At 44.0% G+C, this 18435-nt stretch overlaps 2 protein-coding genes across 2 annotated transcripts; one reads left to right on the forward strand and one right to left on the reverse strand.

The window, feature by feature from the left end:
* The first annotated feature begins 763 nt into the window (after positions 1-763).
* On the forward strand, positions 764-7003 carry LOC127331661 (uncharacterized). Its single transcript, XM_051357836.2, has 11 exons — positions 764-1060; positions 1557-1670; positions 2708-2859; positions 3427-3520; positions 4182-4252; positions 4321-4427; positions 4854-4975; positions 5372-5460; positions 5726-5785; positions 6235-6339; positions 6422-7003. The coding sequence occupies exons 1-11, from the start codon at positions 862-864 to the stop codon at positions 6536-6538; spliced, it is 1230 nt and encodes a 409-aa protein (XP_051213796.1). The 5' UTR covers positions 764-861; the 3' UTR covers positions 6539-7003.
* Positions 7004-9903: 2900 nt separating this feature from the next.
* On the reverse strand, positions 9904-10507 carry LOC139835434 (uncharacterized). The gene is made up of 2 exons (XM_071825288.1): positions 10300-10507; positions 9904-10217 (listed from the first exon to the last, which is right to left on the reverse strand). Exons 1-2 carry the CDS (start codon positions 10505-10507, stop codon positions 9904-9906), a joined length of 522 nt encoding a protein of 173 aa, XP_071681389.1.
* Between the last annotated feature and the right edge of the window lie 7928 nt (positions 10508-18435).

The raw sequence follows: 18435 nt of genomic DNA on the forward strand, positions 1-18435 counted from the left end.
TCACCGGGACATAAAACTAATCTTTCACGCATGTTCTGGCAAGAAAACTGATAAAAATAACATATTTTGGCCATGCTCTAGTCAGGAAATTGGTTTAGATAACATGAGAACTAGTATCAACGGCCAAAAGTAGCTATGGCGTGAGCCATACCTTGCCAGAATGGGTCCTCCGCCACTGAGTCTAAGGCGGGCTCAACAAACTTCTTCTTCGTGGTCGACATCTCCTTGGGTCTACCTTCTTCACTAGTTGCTTGCTTGTATTCGTCCGTGCTAAGAACAACTCCTCTGAAGGCGGCTCCACCAACTTCGCACTCACGAGCCTTCTTGATGTGAGACTCAATGGTGATGACATTGTCTAGGCCCGGGTACAGTAGCGGAACTACAACACAATTGTTGGGCGGGCCAGCCCAAAGAAGATCATATATTTTTGCATTTTTGGGCCAATTTTTCTTCCCACTCTTCAGTGTTTTGGGCTGAGCTGGGCGGGCCATGGCCCAGTTTTGTTTCAACATAGGTCCGCCACTGCCCGGGTATCTTCAGCTTGCTATAGATGTAGCACGACCTTGCCATGAAGACGGCAAACGCCGGACGACCAAGGCACGACCTCGAAAGTGAGGGGCTCAGCGCGGTAATTATCCGGGGTGGAGAACACAACATCTAAGACTTGTAACCGTTCAATCAGATTTGTACGGTCCAGATTGAGCCGGCGAGCACAAGTGGCGCAGTGACGCTGTGAATGTTCCGCTCGTAGCTTTGGGCCGTTAAGCCCAGGCGAGTCCCAGCCCAGCTCAGGCCGCCTCCCAAACTCTCCGTCGCCTCCTCTCTCCTCTCCTCCGGCCGCCGCACGGAGAAGGACGAGCCATGCAGGCCGCCGCAGCGCGCGCGCGCCGCCTCCTCGCATCGCCGGCGGCCTCCGGGATCCAGGGAGCGCTCTCCGCCTCCCACCGGGGGTGCGCGGCAGGCGCCGAGCTCGTCCTCCTTCCCCATCTCGACAATGGCTTCCCCGCCTCGCCTTCCTCCTCTCCGCATCACGCCAGGAGCTTCTCGTCGCACCTCTCCCGTGAGTTCCCTTGCCTAGAATCATCTGTATATTCATTTTTGTAGCCTCTACACGCTGCTCCCCGAGTTGGTTGATGGGGCATTTCGTCGAACTGCTGGTGGGCACGCGGCCTGGTCTGCTAACCGTACCATCTCGACCTCATGGTCTAAAGGGGTCCGAATGGCTTCTGAGGTTTAAGGGTTTGTTGCGATGGAGATGTCCTTGAGTGGGTCATGCTCTGCAACTTGCTTTGGCTTATGTGTGATAGATTTTTGACATAAGGCAGTAATCTTCTGTCGATGCTGAGTCTTTCCAGGTTATCTGTAACCAGTTAGCTGTGATTTAGGGATTTGATTATTAATGGTTTAGAGTCTATCATGCTTGGCTAGCTTCTTGGTGAGGCACTTTGTGGACGATGTGCTGGATTATTAGTTGAGAGTGGCTATTCAGTTGTTTTGCGGTAGTGCAAACTACTTGCAAAGCAGTCGAACTGACTACCTTTACTTTGATAATTTAGGTACTTTTCTATTGCGAACCGGGACTTCTCACTGGCAGAGTAAGAAATCGGTGGGCTATCACATTGAAAGAGCTCATTTCACGACAGAATCAAGCGACACCGACCACCCTAAAGGTTACTTTTGAATACTGTGTTTTGCCCTGGTCTTTATGTTGCTTTTTGTCCCTTCTGTTCCATGAATCCTTTGCAGTGCGTTGTACATTCATTAACTTGCTAAGTTGTACTAGTGTTTAGCTCCCATGACCTATCAGTTAAAACTGCACCATTTGAAGTATTTCACTATTTCATCGAGGAGAACTGAGCGGATAGTGGTAGAGGCAATGTCTGGTGCTGCACGCCAGCCCAGTTCGACTCCCCACCCTTCACTGGGGCGAACATTGTACCCAAAGTTAAATAACCAAAGGGTCCCTCCCTTTCTACTATTGCATCAATACATGTTTTTGTAAATCCCGTACTCTCGAAAAAAAAAGTCTTGGTACTAAGTGTTATTCATAACAAATTCTCTTACATTGCTGTTATATCCTTCAGACCTTAACCTGTTACTGAAATCAATACTAGCAGATCACCGAAGAGATTTTGATATGTGTGCAGAGATGCCTTCAGATCCATTACTGAGATAGATAGCAATTGTTTTTTTTTTTTTGAAACGGGGATATATAGCAATTGTTTTCTTATCATTAGTAAGAATTTTTCTTACGAGTATTGCCTGCCATCTATCATCTGGACTCACTAGGGATTTTGCCCTGACTCTTAACGCTCAAAATAATGTTATCATGTGATATTTGTTTACCCCGTTTGACCTTTCCTTTTGGCTCTTATAAGTTCATAGACATATATTTCAAATGTTTGCAGATAAATTAAAACCTGTTTACAAAGCAAAACAAGTAGTTCAATGAATCAAGTTTCTGGTGAATTTTCTTTTGTTTTTTATACGAGTGAATTGAATTTGTATGCCTCCTATATTTGTTTATCCATTGAAATCACTTTTTGTTTAAACAGTCTCACTCATTGTTACAGTAATGTTATGTGACACATATGTTTCTATCTGGTTGTATAAAATCTGTGCGAATTCCCTATGGTTCATCAACCTTCCCTTTGGTATGTTTTTTCTTAGTATAATGTTTCTATTAGCTAATATCTGTTGGCCACAGAATCTGCAGAGGAGCTGTACCAAAAAATGCTGAAATCCGTTGAAGCCCAAACCATGCCTCCAAATGCCTGGTTATGGTCAATGATCAGTAGTTGCTCCAGTGAGGAGGACATCAAACTCCTTTTTCAAATTTTGCAGAAGCTAAGAGTATTTGTAAGTCACATCCATTTTCCTCTTAAATTAAGAATGCTTCCTTCTCCCACCCTTTGCATGCTCTGTGTGTATATTTGTTGTATCTTATGTGTACCACTTCGAAAGCCAGTTTAGTATACTGTGTGTCATGTAGTATCATCATCACAACAGATACTCATTTGTTGGTATCACCACCCAGTTTGGCATAGTTATGAGAAACTATCTGTTGTTGAATTTCAGGATCTGCTTTACTCTGATGAGACACAGATGCTCACTCAGCCGAGTTAACATATAATTTCCATTATATATTGATCATATTGAAAAGTTTGTCCCATGATTTTAAATATGCAATATGTAGCACTGTTATATAATGTTGGGTCATGATGTCAATTGACTGTCAGTTATTTCTATTGCTAGCATATGAAGATTCTAAGTATAGGTAGCAATATGTTGTCAGTCTTGTCATTCCCTCTGTAGTTAGTAGTTTTTGTCTGGATGTTAGACAGGCCAGTGTGTTTTTTGTACTCCTATTTATATATTTCTGTAACTAGATGCTGTCTTAAACATCACTTTTTTTTATTGATGCAGAGATTATCAAATCTTCGCATCAGTGCGAACTTCAACGACCATCTGTGTATGAAAGTTTCTGAGGCTTGTGCTCGTGTGGGTGTCCTTGACTATGGTATAGTTCGGTCTCAAAGATCATTTTTATTTGTTACCTTGACTAATGATGGGTCATATGTTCCTTTCCAACCTTTTGTTCGGTTATGAATATTATTTTGATGTACTTCTAGTATTTAGCTCTAGATTGCCTTGTAGGCTTTATGCATGCTTATTAATCCTAACCAAAACAATTAAACAATGATGTTATATAGTTTTTCAAAAATGAAAGAACACGCCGCTAGATACACCCATTTCTAAATTTGTCACGGATTTGAAACCTTATTCGCTAGGAAGCATTAGATAAACTTGACATGATATGATGATGATGTGGGTCACGTCTCAGACTCTCAATTATATAAATGTTTTATTTCGTGTACTGCATGTAAACAATAACTTCTTTCCTCTTTCCAGTTGTGTACTTGTGTAGAAGAAAGATTTATGGAACTTTGCTGTGCTATATTTTTTTGTGTGTCAATGCCCCCATTCTAGCTTCAGAAGTTAACTTTGTTGTGTTTCAGAACTTTGAGGCCCTGTTTGAAATGGATGTATTTTTTGTGTTTGTGTCTTCCAGTTCTTAATTCGCATTTGAATTAATTACCAGAGCACAAAAATACCTCTAATCTAAACAGGCTCTAATGGAACCGAAAACCCTTAATTCATATTTTGTACCATGCATGCAGGGTTGAAGGTTTTATGGAATCACAATGTTTATGGAATAACGCCAACCATTGGTTCTGCCCATTATCTACTGGTATTCAGTGTTACTAGCTCTTTGATTATCTTTTCAAGTTGCTTTGTAATGATTTCCTCCTTCTACAGCAACATGCTAAAGAGCACAATGATACTAAGCTAATGGAGAGGATAATGCAAGTCCTTAGGAGGAATTCCTTACCATTACAACCAGGCACTGCTGATATCGTCTTCAGGTATGTTTTGCATAAGTTCCCAGTTGCTATTTGCCGATGTATACCATTTGTTTCTTTCGGTTGTTTAATTTCTTCATATTGTAGCATGCCAAGTTCTACCCTTTTAAATTAATCATTGATGAGAAAATATGCATAGCTCTTTAGTGAACTTATACATCAATTCCGGTGTTTTACTACATAGTATCAGTCCTTTCTGTTTTGCATGATATTTCTGACCAGCTTTGGCCTCATTTTTCTAGCCTAACAAATCCACAAAATGTTATTTTAGTAGGCTATGAACTACAGAAGTACGTTAAATCATGTAAATCTTTCACAAATGTGTCATAGAGTTTGTTATAATTTTGATTTGTATTCCAAGTCGTCTTTTAGGCAAGATGATGATGATTTGTAGGTATTAATTCCATGGGCAAATATTGTGTTATGCAGTATCTGCTATAATGCTGATAGATGGGATTTACTCTCAAAATATGCGGCGAGATTTGTTCAGGCTGGAGTCAAGTTGCGCCGTACTGCATTTGACATATGGATGGAATTTGCTGCCAAAGTTGGTAAGCAATTTTACCCTTATGTAAATTATAGCGTAATGGCCAACTTAAGCCTAAGATTAGCTATGTTAGAGGTACATTGCTGTTCTGGACGTCCGCCCAAAAGGCAAGATATTGCTAAATATGTTTCATTGTTTGTTTCAACTGGCCTTCTCGCTCCTAAGGCAGTTATCCTCACTATAACATCCAGGAGTGGTAGTGATGATCTGGGAATTAATGATTTGGTATTATATTTTTGGGCTGTGATGTTGCCTCTCATAATAATCATTTCATTTGTTTACTAATCATAGTTCCCCTCTTGCTTTTTAAACTTTAAACATTTGTATTTTGGAGTTACCGAGTTAGTGCTAATTTTTGTTTCTGTGAAGGATGCTTTCTAATATATTTCTGCTTCTGCAGGAGACTCTCAATCTATATGGGAAATCAATAGTCTGAGAGGGAAGTCTGTCAAACACTATACTCTTACAACCGGTTTTGCATGTGCAAAGGTAATTGTTCCTAGTATGGGCATTATTTTCCGTGTAGTAATAAACTATGATGCTGATTCTTCTAATGTTTATTTTGTGTGAACTTAACTAACTGGATTTTTTCACGTCAAGCAGTAGCAGTATACTAAATCATGTAGTAACGTCCGTAGCATACCAGTATATCACATCACTACCTTTTTTTTGTCTCCCATGGACCGGGGGTGTATCTCCTCTGCTACATTAATTTCTTCTAATACGAGACCTACCGTGAATTGTCTCATTGCAGGGGTCTCTGCTTGAACATAAGCCGGAAAATGCCGCTGCCACCATTAAACTCCTGCACAAGGTTGGTTGCACAATGCTAATTGCTATTAGATTTATGTTTCTCAAATACTGGTTATTGCTTCATATTGACCAGCAGTATCTTCTCTTCTTTCTGGATAGCAAGATTCATTCCATAGTCTTGTTGTCCAATTGCATCCTGTTTATTAGACTTGCATTTGTATTCCTACAATATTGGAATTCCTGTTCATACCGAGAAGGCAAGAACATTACACTGGTTTGTTTCAGGATGAAAGTGGCTCTTCCTCACTCTTAATGTCGTTCATCTATGGATCACATGCTACTATTGTCATTTTTTAGTCTATGTTTTCCACGCATGCTACTATTGTCATTTTTAGTCTATGTTTTTCACAAATCTTGGGAATATGGGATGCCATAATAGTTGGCACTCAGTGTTTTTGCATATGAATCCTTGTAGAAATTTGCCTGATGACATTTTTGGTTGTATATTAGCACCTTCCTGATCAGAAGAAACCGTTTGTCAAAGATGAACTCCAAAAGCTTGTTGCTGAATGGCCAACAGAGGTGACAAAAAGGCAGAACAAAGATGATAGGAAGGTGAGAATTAGACAAACGATCTTTGGTTCAATTTTTACCTCGTGCTACATTCGGCTAGTAATAAAATATCTACATATTCCAGGCAATGGAGGAAGCTTTGTTTACGGACATCCCTAAAATGATCAGTTCTATGGCAAAGTCGGGCCTCGACATTTCTGTGGATCTGGACAAGCTTACCCCTCAGCCCGAAGCAGCATAGAGAAGAAAATCCTGCAGTGCCCTGATACCCCGGGAGAACTTTTTGACTGGGCTGGATGCAGGCGAGCAACCTAGATGTTTGATCTGACATGTTGTTTTGACATGGTAGCACTAGCGTCTGCCATAATAACGTGTACACTTTTGTTTCGGTACAATAGATGAAGGTGGCAAATCCTTTTCTGGTGGCAACACATATAGTGTATTCATCAAAGCCGACAATGGCTAGTTCTGAACAAAATATTGAGCGTAAATTTTTTGGAGTTAATTACAATACGTGTTCTGAACGGGAAGTAGTTTTATGAGCATCTGTAGTGTTGGACAGCCGATCGCGGTACCAAATCAGTGCATGGATAAATTTAAACATCACTCATTCATTTTTTTAGGACATAACTATATTAAATGGTTGTTTGATCTCAAACATAATAAAGCAGCAGGGCGAAATGGACTGCCTACTGAGTTTTATCAAGTGTTTTGGGTACTATAAAGTACCTCTGTTCCATATTATAGTATGTTTTGGAAAATTAAATTAGTTTTCGAAAACATACTATATTATGGAACAGATGTAGTATGATTTAAAACAAATGTTGGATGCTTTTCATGCTTGAAGGCTGGATATTGCTAGGTTGAACCATGGGATCATCTCTCTAAATTTCTGATGATGACAGGCCCATAAAGTTATTGCTAACGTTTGGACTGACTTCATCAAAGATATATTCGTCACGGAAAGGATTGTTTTGCTACATGAGACCATACATGAAATTCAACAAAATAAAAAATGACAGGCGTTTTTTTTTCTAAATTGATTTAGAAAGTGCATATGATGAGGTGAATTTGGTCTTTCTCTACCGGATGATGCATGCAAAAGGAATGGGAGATATCTGGTGTGACTGGGTGATGAAATCAGTAAGAGGGGGTAGATTGGCTGTTGCCCTACTTTTGCACCTATCAGTAGTCTGGCAGAGAGATCCTTTCTGTCCTCACACTGATGCTGATGGGCTTGCTCCCCCGATGAAAAAGGACAAGGAGATGGGTATTATCACAGGTTTGGTTGGTCATCTAGTGGAAGGGGATTGTCAATCTTGCAATGTGTAGATGAGACTATACTTTTGCTGGAAGACAATCTAATAAATACCAGAAATGTTAAGTTTATTTTGTTCATTTTTAGCAGATTTCTGGACTCAAAACCCACTTTAACAAAACTGAATTTTTACTATCTGGTGAAACGCAATATCTAGAGGCACAATATTGTGATTTTTTTTTCTCTTGTCCAACTGTCAAATTGGGCATGAAATATTTGGGCATGCCTATTGAGGGAAAACGGTTGGCCTTGTCACAATGAGACCCAATTAGGGAGAAGCTTGCAAACTAATTAACAGGATGGAAAGGGAAGATGTTGTCTTCGGGAGACATGATAACTTTGGTGAATGCATGTCTCAGCGGTGTCACTATATATATGCTATCCTTCTTGGAAACCCCAAAAGGCGTGATTAAAAGATGAGACATGCCTAAGAAAAGATTGATTTGACATGAATTAGATGAGATAAAAGGTATCATTTGGTAAACAAGCAAACTATTTGTCTTCCTAAGAGCATTTCCAGCCGTCTCTCCGGGAAGGCCCCCAGAACGCTTTTTTTTCATCCGGATGGAAGAAAATGGCCCAGCCGCGTCCCCGGCTCCTCGCTTTCCCCCGAAATAAGCCTTTCATCCGTCCGGTGAACCCAGGCCATCCCCCGGTCCCCGGGGAGCGCTCGGGGACTCCGGACGAGAGAAAAGCGCGGGAACCATCTGGTGGCCCCGACCTGTCAGCGACAAAGGCCTGGGTTCTACGGCAATACCCTCGTCTTCCCGATATATGGCACGCGTGCGTTTCGGGGGAAATTTGTAATTCTACGGCAATACCCTCGTCGAACGAAAGCTTTGAACAAACTCAAGTGGTGCAACATAGACAAATTATATATAAAACTTCGAATAAACATAAAAATTACATATAAAAACTTTAAAACAAACTTAAACTATTTCTTCTTCCTAGATGGCCTCGCCTCATCGTCGTGGCGGCGACGCTTCCGGCTCGTCACCTCCTCCGAAGAGCCGGTGTCCTTCGACGTGTCGGAGGAAGTTGAGTCCTCCTCGTCGTCGAAGGTTGTCGCCGGCTGCGCCTTCGCCTTCGCCCGGGCCGCCGCGTCCTCAACCTGTTCCTCCTCCTCCTCCTCCTCGGCCTCTTCCTCGGCCTGATCCTCGGCTTGCTCCTCGATCTCTTCGTCCTCCTCCTCGTCGTCATCCCATTCGTCCTCGCTGGCCGGCGGCGGGGAATCGTCGCTGCTGGACGATGCATCTCGATCCCACCAATGCCGCTATCTAGACGGCTTCCCCTCGCTGTCGGTGTCCGATGGCCAAGAGAGATCGCTCATGGTTGACAGAGGATGGTGAGGAGAGAATAGATGAATGGCGTCGACCGTCGAAAACCGTATATGTAGGTCTATCGACGAAGAGAGCGGCGGTTGCTCTTCCACGGAGTTCGTGCTCCATTACGGCGGTTCTCGCGTCGAGGCCACTTCGACCGTTCCCGACGAGGCGTTTGGACTCCCCAGACCACTTCACGGACCATTACGGCGGTTCAATGCATCGAGGGCACTCTGATGGTTGCCCTTCCCGACGACTGCACCGTCGCTATGCACGCAGTGGATGAGCGTCAGAAGGAAAATCATGGGCTCGCCGCTGGGAAAATGGGCCTCCCCAGGCCAAAAATACATCCATCCGGCGCTAAATAGCGCCGGATTTTGGCCTGGGGAACCCCAACGGCTGGGGATGCTCTAAAGATTGTGGAGATTTACGAGTGTTGGATCTTAGAGCATATTCACTCATTGGCGCTCCCCGGGCCAAAATCCGGCGCTAGTTAGCGCCGGATGGATGTAATTTCGGCCTGGGGAGGGGGAGTTTCCCATCGGCGAACCCATGGCCGATCCTCAAGCCCGGCGAATTCGGCCAATTTTTGGCACAATTTCAGAATACAACACAAAATATAAAAAATTATGACATTGTTCGCTGAGATTTGGCATTAGTTCAACAAAGACAACATGACAACAACACAACAAACACAACAAATCATGGTGCATCCGCTCTTGCTGCACCCTTGCGAGCCCAGTGGTGGTCGACCAGATCGTCATGTAGTTGTTGATGCACACGTGAGTCTCAGATCTCCTGGCGCATAGCTAGGAAGGAAGCCCATGATGCCATCACTTGATCATCAAACTCTGCAAGAGGATCCTATCGGTGATATGGCTGCAGCAACTCAACTTCAGGAACTGGATATTTCCGCTCATTCTCTATGATCATATTGTGCAATATACCACAACAATTCATCACCTCCTACATCTGATCCTGCGACCAAGTCATAGCTGGGAACCATACAACTGCAAATCTCGTCTGGAGGATACCAAATGCTCGCTCGACGTCCTTCCGGGCAGCTTCTTGCTCCTTGGCAAACCACGCTTCTTTTGGTAGCTTCGGGCTTGACATCGTCTTCCTAAATGTTGACCATGTAGGATAGATGCCATCTGCAAGGTAGTATCCCTTGTTATAGTGGTGCCCACTAACCTCATAGTTCACCGGCGGTGCATGGCCCTCAACGAGCTTGGCAAAGACAAGCGAGCACAGCAAGACGTTGATGTCGTTGTTTGAGCCTGCCATTCCAAAGTAGTGCCAAATTCAGGTATCATATGTAGCCACTGCCTCACGTACCACACTACATCCTCCTTTGTGGACCTTGTAAATACCCTGCCAAGCCATTGGACAGTTCATCCACTTTGCAGTCGATGCTTCCAAGCATTCCAGAAAATTCTCTTGTTGCATTGGTTGCAAGTATCTGCTCAGTATCTTGAGTAGTTGGTGATCTCAAGTATAGTTCCCCGAACACTGCTATAACTGCCCTGCAAAACCTGTATAAGCAATCAATGGCGGTGCTCTCGGCCATGCGCAGATAGTCATCGACACTATCACCCAGAGCTCAATATGCAAGCAATCTCATAGCGACCGTGCACTTCTGTAGCGAGGAAAACCCAATCATGTCGGTGCAGTCTAGTTTGCATCAGAAGTAGGGGTCCAAGTCCCAGAAGGCATACACAATCTTCAGAACAAGATCCCGGTTCATCCTGAACCGGCGCCGGAATACTGCCTCAAGGTGCAGCGGTTCATCAGAGTAGTAATTGGCATACAACATGATGTACCCCTCCAGGCGCCACCTCGCCTTGGCCTTCCGGCAACCCGGCGCAGAGCCACCACGCTGCGGCTTTGAGTTCCGCTCGGCGTATAGGCTGGCTAGAGACGTCAAGGTCATCATGTGCTCTTTATCTTCGGTGGTGGTGTTCTCCTCCTCCAACAGCAAAACAAACATTTGCTCATCCTCGTCGTTGGAGTCCATGGCCGAGCAATCAAAACTCCGAACACCTCACGGGCGTGATGCAGTAGAGGTCGGCACAAGGATCAGCACGAGGATCGACAACGGAACACCGGTGAGGTGATGAAAGGCGGCGAGCTCGGCAGTAGCTAGGGAGCGGGTGCGGACTTTCTACCGGCGTATACACGATGATAGAGGGTAGGGGTGGTGACGGCGGCGAGGTGGAGGCGACGAGGTGGTTTGGGCAGAGAGAGTGGAGTGGGGGGATCTTTGTGAGTGTCACACTGATAGACCTGGCCCACACTCTTTTTCTCTTCATCCGGCGCTCGCAGGCGCTCCCCGGGGTGTTGGGTTCGGTATGCGATCGCCGGATGAAAAATAGGCCCAATCCGACAAAAAATGGGCTCCTGGCGACGCGGCTAGGGAATTTTCGTCCATCCGACGATAACTTTCGGCCCGGGGAGGGGTGCTGGGAAGCCGAGTGGAGATGCTCTTAGAACCGCGAATCACAATTTTAGTTTGCAAGTGGTTTTGAAAACTAGAAAATACTATAGGAACTTGGCAAGAAATGCTAATAAATAAATGTCTTCAACATAAAGTGCCATAACAAGCTACTGCAGGACCTGGGAGCTCCCATTTTTTGCAAAATGGTAATTAACCATATCTTCAAACAATATATAAGAGACTTACTAACAATGGTGAAAAAACACTCTTCTGTATGGATAGATTCCTGGGTGAACAATTCACCTCTGGCAAGTCAATTTCCAAGACTGTACCATCACTTTTTCTCCAAGCTCATTACTCTCAGTAGGGTGAAGGAAGAAAGGTGGAGTTGTTTAGTGGGGAGAACTCTGTGGGGAGAGATAGATGTCTCGTGGGAAAACCTGAAGCTTTTAGTAGATCCCAGTCACTTTGAATGATGAACCTGATAAAGTTAGGTGGTGCATTGGCACATCTCGTCAATTCAAAGGTAAGAATATGTATCATCATTTGACATAGGAAGGGGGTTTCCCATACAAACATCGGAAGGTTTGCCGCTTGCAGCGTCGCCTCGGGCTTCTTCGCCCCTCCTATATATCTAATACACCTTCCAGGGTGTATTCTCGAAAAAGAGTGTTCATTTGGTTAATGCTTAAGAATGTACCAACTTTGAAAAGAGCTCTATGGTTCCAATTAGATGTGGCGGCATCAACCTTGACGAGGTCTTCCATGGCCTACAGGTGGTGAGAGCTTCTTTCCCTATGAAGTATCGATCTCGTCCTCCCACTCTCCGTTTGGCGTCTCCATCGTGATGGCTTCCAACACCTTGAGGAAAAAGTCGTCGGTAAACTCCCATCCTACAATGGAAAGCTCATCACCATGTCCGGCCACACCTCCCATGTCAAATCCGTGCTCACATCCCAAGCGATCTACCATTTGACACCCCTCAATGTGCACCCCGACACCCTTGAGAGCATAAATAAGTTGTACAGAGCCTTCATTCGGTGCGCTAAGAAGCAGTCCACCGGTGCACAATGCAAAGTGGCTTGTGACTTTCTAAACTGTTTGGCGTCTTTGTTAATGGATATTGACGAGGCGGGGCTCATTGGGTAAATAAACTATATTAAACAGCTTAGTTTTCTCTAACTAGTTCCTCTTTTCCTGAATTTCCATGAGTCCTTAGAAGTTGTGTACTTTGAACATGTATCTCCCATAATCGGGCAAGCTGTATGAGTAACGATTATTTATACTGAACTGGTATACTCTGTTACAATTCATTTTCTCAATGGACTTTTGGTCACTTTGCCGTGTGCACACACACGGCAAACGAGCCACGTGGCGGCAGCCTTCTGGGAGCTCCTGGGGGCGTGCTTGGAGGGGCCTTTGCCGTGCGGGCTGGCATGCTGGCGCACGGCAAAGCCAGCTGCACGGCACAGATCTGCCGCACGGCAACGATTGCACGCACGGCAAAGAGCAGGCCGCACGACAATGTTGGCGCGCACGGAAACCCTAGCCCGCACGGCAAAGACAGCGCGCACGGCCAAGCGCCTGCTAAAAGGACACGGATGTCGCCTAGAGGGGGGGTGAATAGGCAATTTAAAACTTTTTACTAGATGGGCTTAACAAATGCGGAATAAAACTAGCGTTTACTTTGTCAAGCCCAAAGCATATATACTATGGTTCACCTATGTGCACCAACAACTTATTCTAAGCAATGGTTCACCTATGTAGATCTAGATCTCCTCTCTCTTTTCCCTCAAGAATATGCAAGAATCATGGGAGGAATCAAGAACTAGGGCAAGCTTTGAAGGACAACAATGGAGGGGGGAGAGAGAGAGAGAGAGTGAACCAACCAGTCCAAGGAGGAAGAAGGGGTGCTTAAATAGCCCTCCCATCGAAATATGACCGTTTGGGTATGCTCAGGCCGGATTTTCCGGGCCGGATATTTGCAAAATATCCGGGCCCCGAAAAACGGCTAAGGACCAGAAAAAACATGCCCCAGGATGGGGGCCGGATATTTGGCCGGATTTTCCCAGAGGCCGGATTTTTCGGGGGGGGGGGGGGGGGATTATCCGCCCCAAACTTGGGCCGGAATATCCGCCCCTGAAAACTTGCAGAAACATCAAACTGAAACGGGCATAACTTTAGCATCCGGACTCCGATTTTGATGATCTTGGGCTTGTTATAAATCTAGGAACAAGATCTACAAGATCATGCAGGGAACCATCATAATCCAACAATGTAGGATAGAAAAAAAATGACGAAAGGTTTGACCTATCTAAAAAAGACATACCGGTAAAACCTCCAACCTTGAAAATGCAACAAGTTGCCCGTGCAAAAACCATTCTTGATGAACTAGAGCTTGTCATGAGAATAAGAACAAGCTCTAAAACATCACATGGATAAGATCCAAATAACAACCAAGAAAGATGATGCAAGGATGCAAAGGTTTGAGCTCTCCGAAGGATACGATCGAGTTACTCACCCGAGAGCCCTCTTGATAGTACGGCAACTAAACTATAAACTGGTCTCCAACTACACCATGAGACCGGTGAGAAATAAACCCTATCAAGAGCAAACCTTATACTTGCGCATTCCACTTGAGCTCGATGATGACGATCTTGACCTCAACAAGATGGAACGCCTTTCTTGATTGTGCTTGCTTGACGAAGTCTTGTGGATTGCTCCCCCATAATCCACCATGGGAGAGCTTCTTCTTTGGCGCATCTTCACATATCCATGATCACCATATGGATGACAAGAGTCAAGCAAAGAATCTCTTCGAGATGGCTCATCTTGAACTTGCACATCATTTCTTGATGGCAAGCTTCAAGCTTATGATCTCTTCGAGTTGGCTCATCTTGAACTTGCACTTCATTTCGTTGATGTCTTGAAGTTAACCTTGAGAGCTCACTTCATCTTCATCTTCAAGACATAATTGACACTTGATCTTCTTCATTTGCTTCTCATTGCAATCTTGAAGCCAACATACGGTTTAAGCATTGCCTTCAAGCATATGATCTCTTCAAGTTGGCTCATCTTGAACTTGCACTTCATTTCTTCATTCTTCATCATGTTGATGTCTTGAAGTAACTTGAGGGCTCACTCCATCTTCATCTTCAAGACATACTTGACACTTGATATCCTTCATAAATTTCTTCTTCTTGCAACCTTGAAGCAAACATATGGTTCAAGCATTGCCTATGGACAACTCCTACAAATATAACTCAATCTAAACATTAGTCTATAGGGATTGCCATTAATTACGAAAACCACACATGGGGGCTCCATGCACTTTCAATCTCCCCCATTTTGGTAATTGATGACAATCTCTTTGAGAGGGTTTATATAAGGAATTTAAGTAACAAACAAGTTGAATATATGAGAGTGGATTTGGTGATCAGATGGGTACGTGAGCATGCATTCATCACCGTTGGATATTATCCAGCACCGTTGGATTCTTTCCTTGACTAACGGCCACAACACGGTTACTAACAGATTGCATGCGGAGGTGGGACCCATTTTCTGAAAAGAGAAAAAGTAAAACCAGATATATCTACTCTATGTTGCTTGGCATGTTGTGCTTGCAACTCCTCGCGAGCGTATAATTAACTAAGCACTCTATTAACTAACAGATTTCTTTCTCTCAGTTTATGTAGACATGCCTAATTAGTATCTTTGTACTTAAGCTAAAATCTCAAATTTACATATATGGAGACAAAGATCAGCTACGAGTTGGAGGTCACATGCATATAGATTTCCATTCAAGAAAATTCCCATCAAATTCAGACAAGGTCATCTCGCACTTTTCATCAAAATACGATAAATAAAAATACTCCAGCGACAATTACTTAAAACCAGCGATTAAAATGCAGGAGTAATAAAAGCACACGCACAAGGATAACAAAGAATCTTCAGACTGTCAATATACAGCGGTGCCGTTCTTTTCAGAGGAAAAGCTTATGAGATTGTACACAACAGCTGTAGGTATAATCTGGATTTGCATTGCATAAATTACATATTGAAGTGGCAAGCACTGAAATACAGCCATAATTTCCAGGATTTGCATCTGCTCCTCTAGCCTATCAAATACAGTGCACTGGTTGGATTGTGCTAGTACCAGCCGTGGATCGATTGCTGAATGCAATGCTGCTTGTATTCAGAGCTTTCACAGGACCGTATGGCGTCTTGCAAGATTTGGAACAACCGCTGAGTAGAGCACATATCTACCAATAGCAGAGCAGTCCATAAGAGATAGGGAGAGGGAGGGAGCGAGGTGAGGGAAGCTTGGGCGAACCGTTCTTCGGCGGTGTCCCAACTCTGGGCCAGGTAAAGCAACATGGACGCAGGTGGACGCGCGGCAGGTATGATCCCGGCCAGCCAAGCCATGGACGCAGGTGGTCTCCTGCGGGAGGGCCGGCCAGCCAAAAATATGGTCATTAGCCAGCGGCAACACCTTCGACCTCCGGCTAGCCCCCAACAGCCACCGCCAGCACCTCCGACCACGCGTCCCCTCCGCGAATCGGTCCGACCGGAACTCGCTCGCGCCAAAGCCCCAGAGCGCCTCTTCGTGGATGCGGGATCAGGCCGAATCGGACGCCACCCTCCAATGCCACAACGTCTCCCTCCTCACCCCCCGCCGCCTATCGGAGGCCCGAGCCGGAGGCCGCGACGAAACCAGGAGATCCACAGGTGGAAGGCCGCCTCATGAGCTCCACATAGCGCGTGGATCCGAGGCCCCGGCTCCGCTCCTTGTGGAGACTCTGCACCTTGATCCCCGCCGCCGGCGACCGCCGTCCTTTCTGGACTGATCCGGCGCAGCCGCGAAACCGAGGCGGGCAGTTGGACTGGGACCTCGTCGGATCGAAGCCAAGTCCCCGAATGGAATTCGCGCGCGTGCTTGGTCGGCGGGATAGGGCAGGGGCAGCGCACCTGGCTGTTGGGAGGAGGATTGGTGCCTAGGGTGAGGTGGGGCGGACGGGGCGGCGCCGCATCGGGTTGGGTCAATGCTGTGGTGCTGCATCTGGTGACGATATGGGATAAAGAAGACACAAGCCAGGTTTTTTTTAGTACCTCACGCTGCTGTGTTTCCACCATCCACAAATGACAGACAAACGGAGTTAGACACGTGTTAGCTAGTCACCGCGTGCTCACGTACCCATCTGTACACCAGGCTTCATTTGTTGAATATATAGAGCAAACTCCCCCATAATATATGCATGTGTGAATGATCTTGACTTTCATTGTATATATTGGCATTCAAGGCCTAGTGGAGTTTCCTCTAAATATTCAACTATGCAAAGCAACAAGATGCAATGCAATAAAGGCACATGCTTCAGCACAAAGCAAAAACATAACCAAATTCTCTTAAACCCTCCAAACTTCTCCCCCATTGGCACCAATTGCCGAAATGGGTGAAAAATTAAGAAGGCCAATATAGTGAGAGTTCCTCCATAGCGTGTGCATTTCTCATAATTTGAGTGGATTCAAATGCACGTATCCAATGACGAATATTCGTAAGGAATCACACTATAGATAGGATCAAAGATTGCAAAAAGATAACAAAGTCAAGAATCTTCAACAAATGAAGCAAGCAACCAAATGAACCACAAAGAAGATACCAAAATAAAGATATATATTATGATAAAATCAAGAAGATTGCTCTAAAAAATATGAGGAAGCTCCCCAAGGTTTGTGCACAAAACTAGACAATTTGCATTGGAGTATAAAGTGCACAAACATGGAATCATCACTCCCATAATATCATTCAAAACGAAAGATACCAAGTGAATCAAACTCTAATGATCACTACAAAATAGTGCCTTAAATAAAATGAGGAAGCTCCCCAAGGTACATGTATAAATTAAAATGTTGCATTTGAATACAATATGCATAACATTGAATCCTCACTCCCCCATTACCATTTAAAACACAAACATTTGCAATAGATCATAGATAGAAAATTAAACTTAACACTTGCAACAAACAAATGGTTGAGCAACAAGTAAGAGGCACCATAATAAAAGGCTCAACCAAGAGGATATGTGAAAGGCATGATAAAGCATATTATAAGACTATTACAAGGATGAGCAAAAAGCATCATCATAGTCTTCAATGAATTATATTGCTTAGCATGACCAATCAACACGCAACAAATAAATAAGATATCGAATGGAGATGTATCATCTCTTATGTGTATAAGTTTCTCTAAGTGAGAAATATCACAAAGATATTTATCCACAAAAAAACATGCACACACAAAATAGATACACAATAAATATAGCATGATATCCAAGACAAAGTCATGCAATATACCAATAAGAATTTTTGCTTAATAGCATGGCCAAAGGCTCAATTTTATCTTATGGTACATTCATGAACTTCAACCATAAACACATAAAATACATCACAAATATCCACAAGGGATAGAAGATAGTTGGGATGCTTTGAGAAAGGCAACAAGTATCACAAACGAGGATACTAAAAGAAATAACTCAATTTGCACTTTCATCGATATTGCACATGTGAGAGGCTTGAGGAATTGATATGCAATAAAATTGCTAGATAGGCATAGATGGGATGGGTGAATCATGAGCATGATTTTATATACTTCCCAACGTATGTACTCATCTCAAATTATTCACATTCTCAATAAAGAGGTTTCGTTAAGACTTTAGCAAGAAGCACAACATTTGTAAATCAAGAGATTCATGCCAAGATGCAACCACATGGTTGGATGCTAGAAAAATATGCATGAGAAGATACTTGTTACCGAGATAGCATTGGTGAGGATGTAGTAGATATGTGTTCATTGACCATCCTAGCTTGCCTCAAGTTACCATTGAGTCACCACTTCTCCCCAAGAGTGAGAGAAGCATCCAATGCATATCCATTGTACCTAACACAAGGTAAGTACAAAAAGGTCCCCAAACTAATTGGGTCCAAAGTTGTTAGACACACTACAATATATAGGACAAACTCCAAAATACTATGTGCATATAGATATGAAATTGAATTTCATGCAC

Source organism: Lolium perenne, chromosome 2 (genome assembly GCF_019359855.2).
Source record: "Lolium perenne isolate Kyuss_39 chromosome 2, Kyuss_2.0, whole genome shotgun sequence".
Classification (NCBI taxonomy): Eukaryota; Viridiplantae; Streptophyta; class Magnoliopsida; order Poales; family Poaceae; genus Lolium; species Lolium perenne.

What these genes read in the sequence shown, in the direction of transcription:
- LOC127331661 (XM_051357836.2), top strand. Translation starts at nt 862, where the DNA reads ATGCAGGCCGCCGCAGCGCGCGCGCGCCGCCTCCTCGCATCGCCGGCG. An exon ending in CGACACCGACCACCCTAAAG is followed by an intron (nt 1,671 to 2,707) that starts GTTACTTTTGAA and finishes TGTTGGCCACAG; the next exon opens with AATCTGCAGAGGAGCTGTAC. An exon ending in CCATTAAACTCCTGCACAAG is followed by an intron (nt 5,786 to 6,234) that starts GTTGGTTGCACA and finishes GTTGTATATTAG; the next exon opens with CACCTTCCTGATCAGAAGAA.
- LOC139835434 (XM_071825288.1), bottom strand. Translation starts at nt 10,507, where the DNA reads ATGGCCGAGAGCACCGCCATTGATTGCTTATACAGGTTTTGCAGGGCA. An exon ending in CTTGGCAGGGTATTTACAAG is followed by an intron (nt 10,218 to 10,299) that starts GTCCACAAAGGA and finishes TTGGAATGGCAG; the next exon opens with GCTCAAACAACGACATCAAC.